Source organism: Cebus imitator, unplaced genomic scaffold (genome assembly GCF_001604975.1).
Source record: "Cebus imitator isolate Cc_AM_T3 unplaced genomic scaffold, Cebus_imitator-1.0 Scaffold59, whole genome shotgun sequence".
Taxonomy (NCBI): Eukaryota; Metazoa; Chordata; class Mammalia; order Primates; family Cebidae; genus Cebus; species Cebus imitator.
In genome coordinates, this window is record NW_016107374.1 from 2,868,217 (window position 1) to 2,883,727 (window position 15,511).

Here is a 15,511-nt window from a genome sequence, read left to right on the forward strand (position 1 = left end):
CTCCTGGGTTCAAGTGATTTTTCTGCCTCAGCCTCCGAGTAGCTGGGATTACAGGTGCCTGCCACCACGCGTGGCTAATTTTTGTATTTTTAGTAGAGACAGGGTTTTGTCATGTTGGCCAAGCTGGTCTTGAACTCCTGACATTAGGTGATCCGCCCACCTCAGCCTCCCAAAGTCCATTCTTTACAAAGCAGCCAGAACATTTTTTTTTTTAAACCCCACACATATGCTGTGTTAGATAACATTGCTTCCCTGCCTAAACTCTCCGGAGCCTCCCATTGCACTTTGAAGAAAATGCCATGCTTTCTGCAGGTGTCTGAAGCCTACGTGGACTGGCCCTCTCCTCCCGTGGCCCAAGCTCTCACTGTTCTCCATCCTACCTGCGACGTGCCACACTTTGTCCACTCTGGCCTTTCTGCTTTCCTGGATGTATCAAGCTCCTTGCTCAGGGATTTTTTTTACCGGTTGCTATGGTTTCCCTGTTGAAGACATTCTTACTTCAGCTTCTTGACTGGCTGGCTCATTTTTATGTTTCTGGGTTTCAGCTCACAAACCCAACAAACGCACTTTGGAGCAGACTTCCTTGACTATCCTCTCTAAAACAGCCCCCAGCTGCGCTCTGCCTCATTGTTCTGCCTTTCCATCTTCATGGCATGCGTCACTGTGCATCATGACCCTATCGTTTATTTATTTATTGGCTTCTTGTCTGTCGTCTCACCTCCAGATTGTAAGCTGTACCTGTCTTATTCACTGCAATGCCCTCAGGGCTGAAAACTGGTTGAAATCTGATAGGTGTTGAAATACGATATTTTTTGAATGAATGAATTCCACTTCCTTACAAGTCAATGTTTCCCACAGTCCCTTCTCCTCTTCCCATTGGGCGTGTTTCCCCATGGCTTCCATGCAGTTGGTTCCCATGCTTGCATCTCCAACCTCTCTGATCTCCACATTATGTGTTCAACTTTCAGATGGACATCCCGCTTAGATAGCCCAGGCTGAACTCATGAGCTTCCCCATAAGCTTTTTCTTCATCTCTTCCAGGTATTCTATTGCTGTGTGCAAACTCCCTAAACATCATGACTTGAAATAGCAACAGTCATTTATTTTGCTCACAGATCTGCAGTTTGGGCAGGTCAGCTTTTCTCTGCTCCCTGCAATCTAGCTGGGGAGGTACAGAGGCTGGGCTGCCTTCACATTGGGGGCTGGAGTCCTCAAATGGCTAGGAGTAGATGCAGGCTGTTGCTTGGAACCTAGGCTAAGGCTGTTGCCCAGAACCCCTCCATGTGGCCTCTTGGGGTGGCTTCTTGGCTTCCTCAGAGCCAAGTGGTGACTGTGTGTGAGCATCTAAAGAGGACCAGGCATGGCTGGGCATGGTGGCTCACGTCTGTAATCTCAGCACTTTGGGAGGCTGAAGTGGGTGGATCATATGAGGTCAGGAGTTTCACACCAGCCTGGCTAACATGGTGAAACCTTGTCTCTACTAGAAAATGCAAAAATTATCCAGGCGTGGCAGCAGGTGCCTGTAGTTCCAGCTACTCAGAGGGCTGAGGCAGGAGAATTGCTTGAACCCAGGAGGTGGAGGTTGCAGTGAGCTAAGATCGTGCCACTGCATTCCAACCTAGGCAACAGAGTGACACTCTGTCTCAGTAAATAAATACATAGGACCAGGCAGAGGCTGTAGCACCTTGCATGACCTCATTCTGGAGATCACACATGTCCTGTATCATCCTGCCATCATCACAGGCCCGCCAGATTCAAGGGGGGGAACATATGCCCACTTCTGAGGGGAGGAGTGTTCACATGACCTTGTGCTGGGAGATCTTGCTGTGCCTGTCTTGGAAAATACCATCTGTTGCACCTTCCCTCTTCCCTTTCTAAGTGAGGGGTGCTGCTCCTGCCCCACCACCAAGCCAGATGCAGGTTTTCCATCCTCTTTCTGTACCTCACCTGGCCCCTCCAACCAGAGGATTCTGTAGACCTCCCCGCTCGACCTTTTATTCATCTGAATTGTTTGCTCTGTGACCATCACGCTAGTATGGAGCTGTGTCATCCCTCTCCTGAGCAGCCGTGGTCACCCAGCCTGTCTCTACCCTATCATTCTCCTTCCCTTTCATTTCCTCCTCTACATGGTACCAGGGGAAAGTGAAGAATAAAAATTGGGTTATGTTGTTTCGATGACAATCCCACTGTGGCATCTTATAACTCGAGAGCACTAAGCCCAAGGATAGGCCCTGCCGACTTTTCCCATCCCATCTCTTGGCTGATGCTCCTCTGCTTGTCCCTGCCCCGATCCTCCTTTTGCCCAGGCTGGCCATGCCCATAGCAGCCCCACTTCCAGCTCTGTTGCCTCAGGAACACCAACTTGCTTTCCACTGAGAAGGCTTTCCTGTCGCCTTCCATCCTGTCACCCCAAACCAGCCATCCTCTGCTTAGGTCTGCCATGCCCCTGCAGACACCTAGTGCCTGTCTCCACACCAGATTGCCACATCCCAGTTACAGAATCACCTCTCTCTCGGGGGCTCTGGGCATCAGGTGCAAGAGTCATCCCCAGTCCCCGGCACAGGTCCTGTCTGTGCTGGGCCCTCAGTGGATGTCAGGGGAGAATCCACGATGGCAGCACAGCCCCTATGTGGGGTGGCAGCACCCCCCAGAGCCTGCTGTGCTGTGGCTCATGGGGTTAGGGCCTGCAGCAGATCTCCATGGCAGCGTAACTGTGTGTTGCTTGCATGTTCTCTCTTGTACCACCCTACAGCTCCGAGGAAATCCCAGCCCGCCCTCTGGGTAGGTTCAAGTTGGTGCACTGAGACCTTTTGAGTCTTTCACCTGCCCAGGTCACCCCAAGACTAAAGCTATCACTGTCCTTACACCAGAAATGTGCAATAGCTTGATAAGAAATTTTCATTTAAAGGGAAAGAACTAGCATCCTCCCTCCCTAGCTGCTGCTTGTGAATATTATAAAGGATAAGGCAATGTTAAAGCCCTTTTCTTACATAGATTTACTATTTAAGAAAGAGCTACTAAATAAACTGTGGTGACCAAGTTTATCTCATAAATAAGTAGGAGGGATTTACCAATGACCATTATTCTTGATCTCCTCTCTCAAATGGAATAATTATGTCTTCATGCATATAGTATGGATTGGCACCATAAGTTGGTTTGTACTCACCATATTTACTTATGTAATTTCCTACCTAATGTTCCTATAACTGTTTTTATCTTGGAGAGGGGAATGAAGCCTGTGGTGTATTCACCTCTCCTTTGCTGACACATGGGGCTCAGGACCTAAAACATTAGTCAAGACATTATTCCTTTCCTTCCAAAAAAGTTCAAAATCCAAAAGCTTATTTAGACCACTCGAAATGTTTTCATATCTTCATTTTAGTGTCCAGCTCTTCCTTGTCTTTGAAAGGGAAATGATCTAGGTTTAAGAATTACATGTTTTTCCCTCAAAAATTGGCAAGGGGATGAAAGGTGAATATGATATTTTAAAGATTTATTTGAATGCTATTAACCAAATTTGCTTTCAGTATCCATGTTTTTCACTTGTACTTACCTATGTCCTTTAGACGGAAGATTATTATTTTTTCCTTACTAATGTCATTACTATTATTCTATAATGACCAAATTTCAGAGTTGAGAGATGATTGTAGAGTTTTCATGACAAATCATGGAATGGTTATACATGTAAATCTAGATATGGTGGGAGAAATACCGTTTAAGAAGTTTGCTGGGTTCTGTTAAACACTGTCAGTGTTTTTGTTTAGTATGTTGACTTTAAACAGTTTTAATAAATAGCCGTATCTCTTTTATAGCCACAGCTGTTGCAAATCCAACACTGTCCTCCTTAGATGTTAAACGGATTTTATTTCAAAAAATTACCGACAGAGGGGATGAGTTGAAAAAAGCCTTTCAACTGCTTGATACTGGTCAGAACTCGACTGTGTCAAAAAGCGAACTGAGAAGAATTATCACAGACTTCCTGATGCCGCTCACAAGAGAACAGTTTCAGGACGTGTTGGCTCAGGTGCCGTATGTTGTACATGCTTAGAATCATTCAATTCCAGACAAGCTCAGGGGAGAATGTAACCTGTCCTGACTTTCTCCCACTGTTGCCACTGAGTAGTTGAATAGTTGAAGTTTTGTTTATTTTTCATAATTCACTTGATTAAGGCTGACATAGATCATCATGATCAGCAGATACTTGGTCATATTTTGCATGTAGCACTTCTCCAGCCAGTTTCTTTTCTTTTCTTTTCTTTCTTTTGAGACAGAGTTTTGCTCTTGTTGCCCAGGCTGGAGTTCAGTGGCATGATCTTGGCCCACTACAACCTCCACCTCCTAGGTTCAAGCCATTCTCCTACCTCAGCCTCCCTAGTACGTGGGATTACAGGTGTGGACCACCATGCCCAGCTAATTTTGTATTTTTAGTAGAGACGGGGTTTCACTATGTTGGCCAGGCTGGTCTTTAACTCCTGACCTCAGGTGATCAGCCCATCTTGGCCTCCCAAAGTGCTAGGATTATAGGCGTGAGCTGCTGCACTTGGCAGCCTTTTCATTTATTTTAAGGGTCCATATAAATGTATTTGGGTCAACTTATATTTTGGAGCTTAGCATTTTGTCATTTTTTCTTGCATCAAATAGTTATTGAGCATCTGCTACCTGGTAGACCCAATGCTAGATACTGTGGTGCAGGTAAATCAGACTCAGGCCCTGCCCTTGAGGGGCTCCCAGCCCAGTGAGACGCTTATGGAGTGTTGGCAAGTGCTGGGACAGGGTTCACTGCAGGGTGGCTGGGAGTTACAGGATGGCAAGCTATCTGAAAATGAGGACAGGTAGTCCAGAAAGGCTTTTTGGAGGAGGGGTATTTCACTTAGTTTTGACTGAGGAGTGGGTATTTGCAAGATGAGAGGGGAAGGAAAGGTCATTATAACAGCGGGGATAGTCTGTGTGAAAGCTTGGATGCCTGTACCCGCCTGCCATGCTTATTCAGGGACCTGGGTAGTTCTGTGATTTCTGTTGGAAGTGAAGAAATATGGGTCATGTTGTGACTCGAGGGGCCAATCCAGAAAAGCACTTAGCAAAACAGTTTGACCTTTATCCTAGAGGCTGCAGGGAGCCAGGGAAGGGTTTGCAGCAGGGATTATGTAGTTACTTGGGGAGGGATGTGGAGGATGAGGGCCCTTGGCCAACTGGTGGTGTACCATACCAGGGGAAGAAAGGAGTGAAAATGTGTGGATTGTGTCCTTGGGGCCCTTAAAAAAGGAATACAAAAATGCAGTAAGAATTAAAGGCTTTTTTTTTTTTTTTTTAAATTTGAGACAGAGTTTCACTCTTGTTGCCCAGGCTGCAATGGCGCAATCTCGGCTCACTGAAACCTCCGCCTCCCAGGTTCAATCTATTCTCCTGTCTCAGCCTTCTGAGTAGCTGGGATTACAGGTGTCCACCATTATGCCTGGCTAATTTTTGCATTTTTAGTAGAGACGGGGTTTCACCATGTTGGCCAAGCTGGTCTCGAACTCTTGACCTCAGGTGATCCACCTGCCTCCGCCTCCCAAAGCGCTGGGATTACAGTTGTGAGCCATCACGCCCAGCAGAATCAAACACTTCCAAAATAAGTCTATAATGATCAAAAGTAGAAAATTTGGGCTAGAATATTGTTAGTATTGCATTTAACCCAATAACTAAATTTGCATGCATGCACACACACAGACAAGTACTCTAGTGTGGATGACACAGCGAGTGAGACTCTGTCTCAAAAAAACAAAAACAAAAACACTAATGAATGAATAAATATATATATATTCAATCTTGGCTCACTGGAACCTCCACCTCCCGGTTCAAGTGATTTTCGTACTTCAGCCTCCCAAGTAGTGGGATTACAGGCATGTGCCACCATGCCCAGCTAATTTTTGTATTTTTGGCAGAAATAGGGTTTCATCATGTTGGCCAGGCTGGTCTCGAATTCCTGACCTCAAGTGATCAGCCTGCCTTGGCCTCCCTAAGTGCTGGGATTACAAAGATGTGAGCCACTGTGTCTGGCCTCATTCATTAGTTCTTAATCGGAATCTAACTTCATACTATCTTCTAGTAATTAAAAAACTTATTTCTTTTTAGAATTTGCTGTATACCACAACCAACCCACTGTGTATACTTTCAATACAGGGGAATTAAGTGTTATGAAAACAAATAGGCTGGGTGCAGTGGCTCACGCCTGTAATCCCAGCACTTTGGGAGGCTGAGGTGGGCGGATCACCGACCTCGGGTGATCAAGACCAGCCTGACCAACATGGAGAAACCCCATCTCTATTAAAAATGCAAAATTAGCTGGGTGTGGTGGTGCATGTCTGTAATCCCAGCTACTCTGAGGCTGAGACAGGAGAATCACTTGAACCCGGGAGGTGGAGGTTGCAGTGAGCTGAGATCGTGCCATTGTACTCCAGCCTGGACAACAAGAGTGAAACTCCATCTCAAAAAGAAAAGAAAAGAAAACAAATAGATCAATGAATTTTAGGCATTCCTAAATTACAGTCTTAATTTCAAGGACTGATTCTCTTTTTTTTTTCTGACTTAAACAAAATATATACAGTTCTATTTGTTTCTTCTTATGCATACCATGTTCTGTTTGAAAGTTTTCTCTTCCCTCTAATGCTGTCTTTTTTTTTGAATTTGTCAAGTTTTGAGCCATAATTTTCCCAAATATTTTTTTTTGTCCCATTCTTTCCTCTCTTAAACATTTTGATATGTCCCACTGGCCCCTGAGGCTCAGTTCATTAAAAAATTTGTTTATTCCATTATTCAGATTGGATAATGTCTATAGATCTGTCTTTAAGTTCACCGACCCTTATCATCTTCATTCTGCTATTAAGCCCACGCCTTGAATTTTTACTTTTAGACATTGTATATTACAGTTGTAGAATTTCCATTTGATTCCTCTTTGTGATCTCTTTACCTGCTTAGATTTTCTGTTTTTCTTCAGTTATGGGCATGTATCTTTCGAATCTGAACACAGGTAAGACAGCTGCTTTAAAGTTCTTGTCTAGTAATTCTCACATTAGCCATCTCAAGGTTGGCCTGCATTGATTGTCTTTTCCATTGAGAAGGGTCTTATTTCCCTGGTTGTTTATAATTGAGTATGTTTGGATAATATCCCAGAACAGAGCTATCCAAAAGAAATATACTGTGAGTAGGTCAGGTGTGTTCATTCACACCTGTAATCCCAGTGCTTTGGGAGGCCCAAGTAGGATCATCGCTTGAGCCAAGGAGTTCAAGACCAGCCGTGGCAATGTAGGGAGACCCCATCTCTACAGAAAATTTTAAAATTAGCTGACCTTGAGCCCAGGTGTTGGAGGTTGCAGTGAGCCAAGATCACGCTAATGCATTCTAGTCTGGGTGACAGAGCAAGACCCTGTCTCAAAAAAAAAAAAAAAAAAGTATATATCTACTGTGAGCCACATATGCTAATATTTTTATTCAACTGTATATATCCAGAATATTTCATTTCAACATGTAATTACTGTTAACATTGTTAATAAAACATTTGATATTCCTTTCTGTCTACTAAGGCTTCAAACCTGGTGCATGCTTTACACTTAGAGCAGACTTCAGTTCAGACACTAAATCTCTTGATTGGTATTTCTATTTCATAAGATTTACAGTTGAAATATTAGATTCATATACCTAACTATTCCAAACATACTTAAAAGTTTTCCAATAATTGAATCAATATTATTTTTAAATTTTAAATTAACATTAAATAAAGCAAAAAAAAAAAGTTAATAAGTTCTATTAGCCACGTTTCAAGTGCTTAGTGCGAATGTGTGGCTATGGCTGTTTCTTAGTGCAGCACTCAACATTGTAAATGGTGTGGGGACTCTGGATTCTGTTTTGTTCCTCTGAAGACTTGACACTTTTGTTTTGACAGGCAGTTAACTTGCACACTCTGTCTTCCCTGCAGCGAGCAGTTGCTCATATCTCAATTCATTTCTTTATCTTTATCTGGGCCTTTTTGAGTCTGACCAGCACATGCATGGTTCAGGGTCAGCTAGAAATTTGGACAGGGTTATATCCAGGAAGTGGGGCTCCTCCTCTGTCTCTCTCCTTTGAGAGAAAATATGAAATTCTCCCCACATTTTCTTGTGGCTGTGGTTGCTTTAAGTTTTGTATGCCAGTCCTTTAGGTCAGAGAGACAGTGGGTTTTCTAATGGGGTTAGTTGCTCTGTGCTGGGCAGTGACTGCTGCCTGCTCTCAGGATAAAAGCCACTGACAGAGTAAGAAACTGCCTCCATACCTGTCCTCTCTTCTAAGTTTTGCCTTCCTGCAAAATGTGCCTGCTTTCATTTACTCTCCAGAGCCTTAAGTTTTATTTTACTTTATTTTAACCAGAGTTTTTGGTTGTTTTCCGTAGGAGGGCTGGTCTGTTTTGAGCTTTCTCTGCATAACGTCTCTGCTTTATCTTTTTTAAGAGACATGGTCTCACCGTGTTGCCCTGGCTAGAGTGTAGTGGTGTGATCACAGTTCACTGGAGCCTCGAACTCCTGGGCTCAGGTGATCCTCCTATTTCAGCCTCTTGAGCAGCTAGGAATACAGGTGTGCACCACCATGCCCCACTAATTTAAAAAAATATATTTATTTTATTTTATTTATTTATTTATTTTGAGACAGATTCTTGCTCTGTTGCCCAGGCTGGAGTGCAGTGGCATGATCTCAGATCTCAGCTCACTGTAACCTCCGTCTCCTGGGTTCAAGCAATTCTCCTGCCTCAGCCTCCTAAGTAGCTGGGACTACAGGTGCATGCCATCACGCCTGACTAATTTTTTGTATTTTTAGTAGAGATGAGTTTTTACTGTGTTAGCCAGGGTGGTCTCAATCTCCTGACCTTGTGATCCACACACCTCGGCCTCCCAAAGCGCTGGGATCACAGCCATGAGCCACTGCGCCTGGCCAAAAATTTTTTTTTATAAATACAGGGTCTGTGTTGCCCAGGCTTGTCTCAAATTCCTGGCTCAAGTGGTCATTCCACCTTGGTCTCTCAAAGCATTAGGATTACAGGCATGAGCCACCATGACTGGCCACTTTATTATTTTTTAAAAGAAATCACAAAGTTACAGAAACGTTGGAAGTACAGTACAAAGAATTGTACTGGAAAGTACAGTTCTGTCATTGGAAGTATGAAGAACATGTTTTTCATCTAAACCATTTGAGAGTAAGTTTCTCCATTTCCCTACCCATTTTAGTGTGTATTTCCTATTTTATTTATTTTTCTTTTCTTTTTACGAGTCATGTGATACTATTTAGTGTGTATTTTCTTTAAACAAGGACACTGTCCTATAATGACCATAATCCATCCTTCGAAAGAAGTTAACATGGACTCAGTACTCTCATCTCAGCCCCAGGGGACAGCCAGGTTTTTCTAGTTGTACCACAGAGTCTTAAAGGAACCAGGTCCGAATTATGCATTGCATTTGTTTTTCATATGTCTTTAGTTTCCTTCAGTCCAGAATGATTCTTCAGTCTTTCCTAGACTTTTCATGACCTTCATACTTTGAAGGTTGTGGACCAGTTATTTGCAGAAAGCCCCCAGTTTGGGCTTATCTGGTGTTTCCTTATGACTAGATCCAGGCTCGCATCTGCGACAGAAGCAGCTCGGCCACAATGCTGTGTTCTTCTCATTGCACCTTATTAGGTTGCTCGTGATCCCAGTCTGTCTCTCACCATTGGTGCTCGCTTTGATCACTTTATTAAGGTGAGCTCTGTCAGGCTTTTCCATGGTATCCACTTTGTAATTAATAAATATTTTTGGGAGAGAAACTTTGAAACTAGTAAATATTCTACTTATCAAACTTTCAATTTATTCATGTATTATTGTTTTTGAGACAGGGTCTCACTCTGTTGTCCAGGCTGGAATGCAGTGGCGTGATTTTGGTTCACTGGAGCCTTAACCTCCTGGGCTCAAGTGATTCTCCCGCTTCAGCCTCTTGAGTGGCTGGGACTATAGGCGCACAACACTGTCCAGCTAATTTTTGTATATTTTTGTAGAGATGGTGTTTTGCCATGTTGCCCAGGCTAGTCTTGAACTCCTGAGCTCAAACGATCCACCCACCTCGGCCTCCCAAAGCGCTGGGATTACAGGCATGAGCCACTGCACCCGGCCACATTTATTATTCATACATTGCAGAGACTCAAGATTTCCTATTAAGTGGTTATGGGTCTATTACTTTCACTATTTCTTTTGATGTTTAAAGTATTCCCAGTTTGGCGGGGAAGAACTCCCTCAAGATGATTTCCATATCCTTTGACATGTCCCCATCATTCTTCAAGCACTTTTTTGCTTTCTGACATAAGATACTCTAAGCTCATCTGTACTTTCCTTGCTTTAGTCTGGAATCGTCCATTTTACTGAACAACTGTGGTTCCTTCGAGTGGAAGAAGATACGGAGGAGCCAGGATGTGGGCATGAGGGCTGCTCCTGCTCCCAGGCCTCTCAGTGAGCAGAGCTCTAGGAGATACATGTTGTTTTGTTTTGTTTTGTTTTTCACATACATGTATACATACCTTTACATCTATATTTATTCTGTATCAGTCTCTCTGTACATATTGAGAAGCACCAATTCTAACCCAGCACTCCAGGGATCACTCTGGCTTCTCCCTTTCCATGATTGTCACTATCTTCTCACTGAGTGAGAAACGTGGCTTCTCTTTTCCTTAGTGTATTTGCTTATTTGATCAGTCTCCCTGTTCCGTTGCTCATCTCCAGCACTTCCTGTCCCCTCATGGGCGCCGACCCCACACTATGGTGATGCCATTTTCATGCCATATCCTCCTTCAGACTTTGATGGCTCCCCCCACACTGTGACATCATTTCCCTCTGTCCCATCTAATGACTTTAGGACTGAATTGTTAGAAAAGATAGAAAAGGAGGAGGAAGACAGAATTTTTCTCTTCCCTTTAAAAAAAGGTCCCCCTTTATTTACTTCTATAACAATGGAGCAATAGTACATATGATTTTTTCCCCACATCACCCTTTATTGCTGTCTACATTTTTTAAAGTTATTTATTTATTTATTTATTCTTCTTTCTTTTAAAGTATACAGCACCCACTATTCCCAGGTGGTCTCCCATCCAAGTACTAACCAGGCCCAACCCTGCTTAAGCTTCCAAGATCAGGCACGTTCAGGATGGTATGGCTGTAGACACTGTCTACATTTTTGATGGCAGTTTTACTAAGGTATAATTTACATATCATAAAATTTACCCTTCAAAGATGTATAAATCGATGTTTTTAATATAGTTACAATTTCGCAGTCATCACCACTATCTAATTGAAGACTGTTTTCATCTTTCCAAAAAGAAACTTTGTCCTCATTAGCAGTTACTCCCCATTTCCCTTCTGCTTGTATCTGAAAATACTAATCTGGACATTTCATATAAACGGAATCACACAATAAATGATCTTGTGTGTCTAGCACCTGTTTTTAGGCCTCACCGATGTTAAACATGAATAAGTACCTCATTCCTTTTTATGGCTGAGTAATGTCAGTTGTATGGATAGACCACATTTTGTTTACCCTTTCTTCAGCTGATGGACCTTTGAGTTGTTTCCACGTTTCGACTTTTGTGAATAGCGCTGCTGTGAACATTCATGTGCAAGGTTTTGGTGTGGACATATGTTTTCAGTTCTCTTGGGTACATACCTAGGGGTAGAACTGCTGTGTCATATGGTAATGAAGAACATTTGTCCCTGTAAACATTGTACCAGTTTCTTCATAAACTTGGTTTAACTGATACTTTATGCCAAACAGAGTTAAAATATTATTTCCTGCTATGTGTCCTTATAGTCATGATCTAATGTTAATTTAAAATTTTGACAATGTTCCCAAGCTAATCAGTTATGCAGGAAGAGCAGAAGTACAAAAAATATGAAATGTGTATCTGTTTTTAAAAGCTACATCTGTTTTTAAAAGAAGCCACTGAGAACTGTAGAACTTCAAAGACTTTTTAAAAAACAGGTCTTGATAGTCTATCCTAAATGACAAGCAAGATTTCCAGAACCTTAAGCTCCTGTGAGCTGTGTGTCAGTCAAGGAGGCTGGAGTGTGGTGCATTGCAGGAGGCCAAGGTCATTGGGAATGAAGGGCAGGGCTTCCCTCCTCCATTCATGGACTTCCCGGCATCTGTGGCTTCTCTAGATGGTCTTATGATGAATCCATTTGGTGAAACAGTCTAACAGTGTCGAGACAGTGTTTCGCTCTTGTCACCCAGGCTGGAGTGCAGTGGCACAATCTTGGCTTACTGCAACCTCCGCCTCCTGGGTTCAAGCGATTCTCCTGCCTCAGCCTCCCAAGTAGCTGGGACTACAGGCACGTGCCACCATGCCCGACTGATTTTTTGTGTTTTTAGTAGAGACTACGTTTCACCGTGTTAGCCACAATGGTCTCGATCTCTTGACCTTGTGATCTGCCTGCCTCGGCCTCCCGAAGTGCTGGGATTGCAGGTGTGAGCCACCGTGCCTGGCCCACACTTTCTTTTTTATTAATGTAAACCTAACTGGACCCTTACAAAATGAGTAAAGATTTCATGGTAACTTCCCTTTAAAATTAGGAACGAGTTCTCCAGTTATAGTCTGAATTTACTTTAGCTTCAATTTTATTTTAAGACCTGTGTCAGGAATGTTTGAGTGTCAGGGTGTTTTAATGACTGACCAGGGCAAGAAGTATGAAGAGGTTTTGCTTGTAATCTGCCCCATACCTTTGTTTCCCTTAAGAGTAACGCAGACTCGGTGTTTTTTAAAAATGTGGCCTCAGTCTCTGAATATTAATGGAGACCATTTTTAAAGAAGTTGAATTGCTAAATTGATTCCAGAGAAGGAAAACAAAGTTCTGTTTTTGTCCCAGTGGTTGTGCCGGGTTGGATAAAATGTCTTGTTGCAAGATACTTATCACAATGGCGGTTACTAATTTAAAAACTAGCCTCCCCAGCCCCACTCTAAGAATTCGCTGTCAGCAATTCATCTATGGATGGTTTTGATTCTTAAACATTTTTCCAGAATTGTAAATACCAAAAGGCAAGTACTGAGCAGAGCCTCTCCTTTTAGACTAGATTCTTTACTCGTCTGAGGGGCTTAGCTTTGGAGACTGATCGAGAGAATTTCTTTACTACCTTAGAATTTGTTTTAGACTATAAATAACAATATGAAATGCAATGAAAGCTCAAACAATTTGACAGACTCTCTTTTTCTTCATGGGTGGGGTGGTTAGTGCAGTGGGATGGGCTTGCACTCTGGATTCACGGAGATCGTGGGCACTCATGGCTGTGCTGGGCAGGGAGGCCATACCTCTGCTTTGTGAGTTGTAGAAGGTGATGCCACCTCTGAGGGTGGCTTTCGGGCTATTCATGTAAAACACTGAGAATAGTGCCTGCGCCCACTTAGTCAGCGTGAGCCCTGCAGATGTAAGTTTCTTCTCTTCCTCGTTTCCTCTTATCACTACCAAAAGCAGGAGGGCACCCAACCTTGGATGACATGTTTAATCTGTTCTTGTCCTTCTTCTGCAAGGCTAGGGAAATGGAAATGCTTGCTCAAAATTATATCTACTAAAAAAATCCATTATCAGAAAAAGAAATCATGGGCATTCTTTCCAGGAAAAGGCTATACAGAGGCCCACCCTGTGAGCCCCTCCCCCCTGGTCTCTTTTCCTAGTGATACATGTTTTAAATAGTAAAGAGCAATTCATCCTTTTGGGGAGACTGTGATAACCATGCTAGTCTTTGAGGCCGGAATTTTAAGAGCTTAGTAAATAACACATTTGATTGTGTAGATTTGGGAACCGTTCAACTGTATGGGAAATTGTACTTTGTATATGTGTATAAAGCGTCATGAAATAGATTTATATTGACTGTATATTTATTTAAAGTTTATATAAATTTTAGATTCATATTGCTTTTTTGGAAATATTTTTATTAAATACAATTTAACTTTCTGCTTAGAAATAATCTCAAACCCCTAGAAAAGTTGCAAGAATAGGCTGGGCACATTGGCTCCCGCCTGTAATCCCAACACTTAGGGAGGCTGAGGTAGGTGGATCACTTGAGTTCAGGAGTTGGAGACCAGCCTGGCCAACATGATGAAACTCCATCTCTACTAAAAATACAAAAATTAGCCAGTGTGGTGTCGGGCACCTATAGTCCCAGGTACTCGGGAGGCTAAGACAGGAGAATTGCTTGAACCCAGCAGTGAGCTGAGATCCTGCCACTGCACTCCAGCCTGGGCAACAGAGCAAGACCCTGTCTCCGAAACAAAAAAAAAAGAAAAGCTGCAAGAATAAGAGAGGTACAAATAGCACCCATAGGATCCAAATAATGCCATATACCCTTATTCACATTTTCTGTTTGTTTGTTTGTTTTACTTTTTTTTCCTGGCAACTTTCATTCATTCAGATTTATCTATTGTGAACGTTTTACGTCATTTGTTTCTCCTGTGGCTCTCATTGTGTGTGTGTGTGTGTGTGTGTGTGTGTGTGTGTGTGTGTGTGTATGCAAACAACCTACCCAATATACATTCATATATATTTAAAAACACTTGAGGGAGGCTGGGCCTGGTGGCTCATGCCTGTAATCCCAGCTACTCTGGAAGCTGAGGCAGGAGAATCACATGAACCGGGGAGGAGAAGGTTGCACTGAGCCGAGATTGCATCACTCCAGCCTGGGCGACAGAGTGAGACTCTGTCTCAAACACAAACAAACCACAACAACAACAACAACATCTGAGGGGAAGTTGCTTATATCACAATTCTTTACCCCAAAATACATCAGTGTACATTTCCTAAGAACTATTCTTTTATGTAAATACAGTGCAATTATCAACTTAAGCAAATTAAACGTTGAAATACTATTTTTATTTAATCTACAGTCTGTATTGACCCACTTGACCCAATGATATCCTTTGTAGAATTTTTAATTTAAAAATGGATTTTTTTCTACCTTAAAACTTTATGTACAAAGTTATATACAAAGTTCATGTGACACTCAGTATAAAATTGTGCTATGGCCTCAGCTTCTAATATGTGTTATATGTATGATATGTATTAGAGTATATAAAGACTATATTTCTGCTAATTTTATTTTTTAGGTGATTTTAGATAATTTTGTAGATAACTTGTTGACTTTCAGTTGAGCACAGACTGGCATTCTGGGATGCTGTTTACACTTTATTTGCTGAGGATGCATGTTCACCCTGACACCTGGGTTAAGCAATTGTATTTAAATGTTTAATGGAATACGTATCCCATTAATAGTATTGGCTGTGACATCCTGAAAGCTATGATTTAGAAATCTGCTTTACCATCTATTGTTCGTATCTTAAGTCTCTAACATGTCTTTCTTCTCCCTTGAATCTAGATCCCCCTCAGCATCTCTGGTACGGTACCGTACCTTGATTTTCTGTCCAGGTTTGGTGGAATTGACCTATATATAAATGGCATAAAGAGGTAAGTGTTTGGTTTGCTCATGTGAAAATGTGA

General features: G+C 42.4%; 1 protein-coding gene and 1 pseudogene across 1 annotated transcript in view; one reads left to right on the forward strand and one right to left on the reverse strand.

The window, feature by feature from the left end:
- Window positions 1-15,511, forward strand: part of EFCAB6 (EF-hand calcium binding domain 6) — a 253,299-nt gene that overhangs the window by 36,796 nt on the left and 200,992 nt on the right. Inside the window, exons 4-5 of the mRNA XM_017529516.2 lie at window positions 3,813-4,024; window positions 15,390-15,478. Of these exons, the coding sequence (XP_017385005.2) occupies window positions 3,813-4,024; window positions 15,390-15,478 (301 nt within the window). The remainder of the gene's footprint in view (window positions 1-3,812; window positions 4,025-15,389; window positions 15,479-15,511) is intronic.
- Window positions 11,082-11,191, reverse strand: LOC108305015 (annotated as a pseudogene).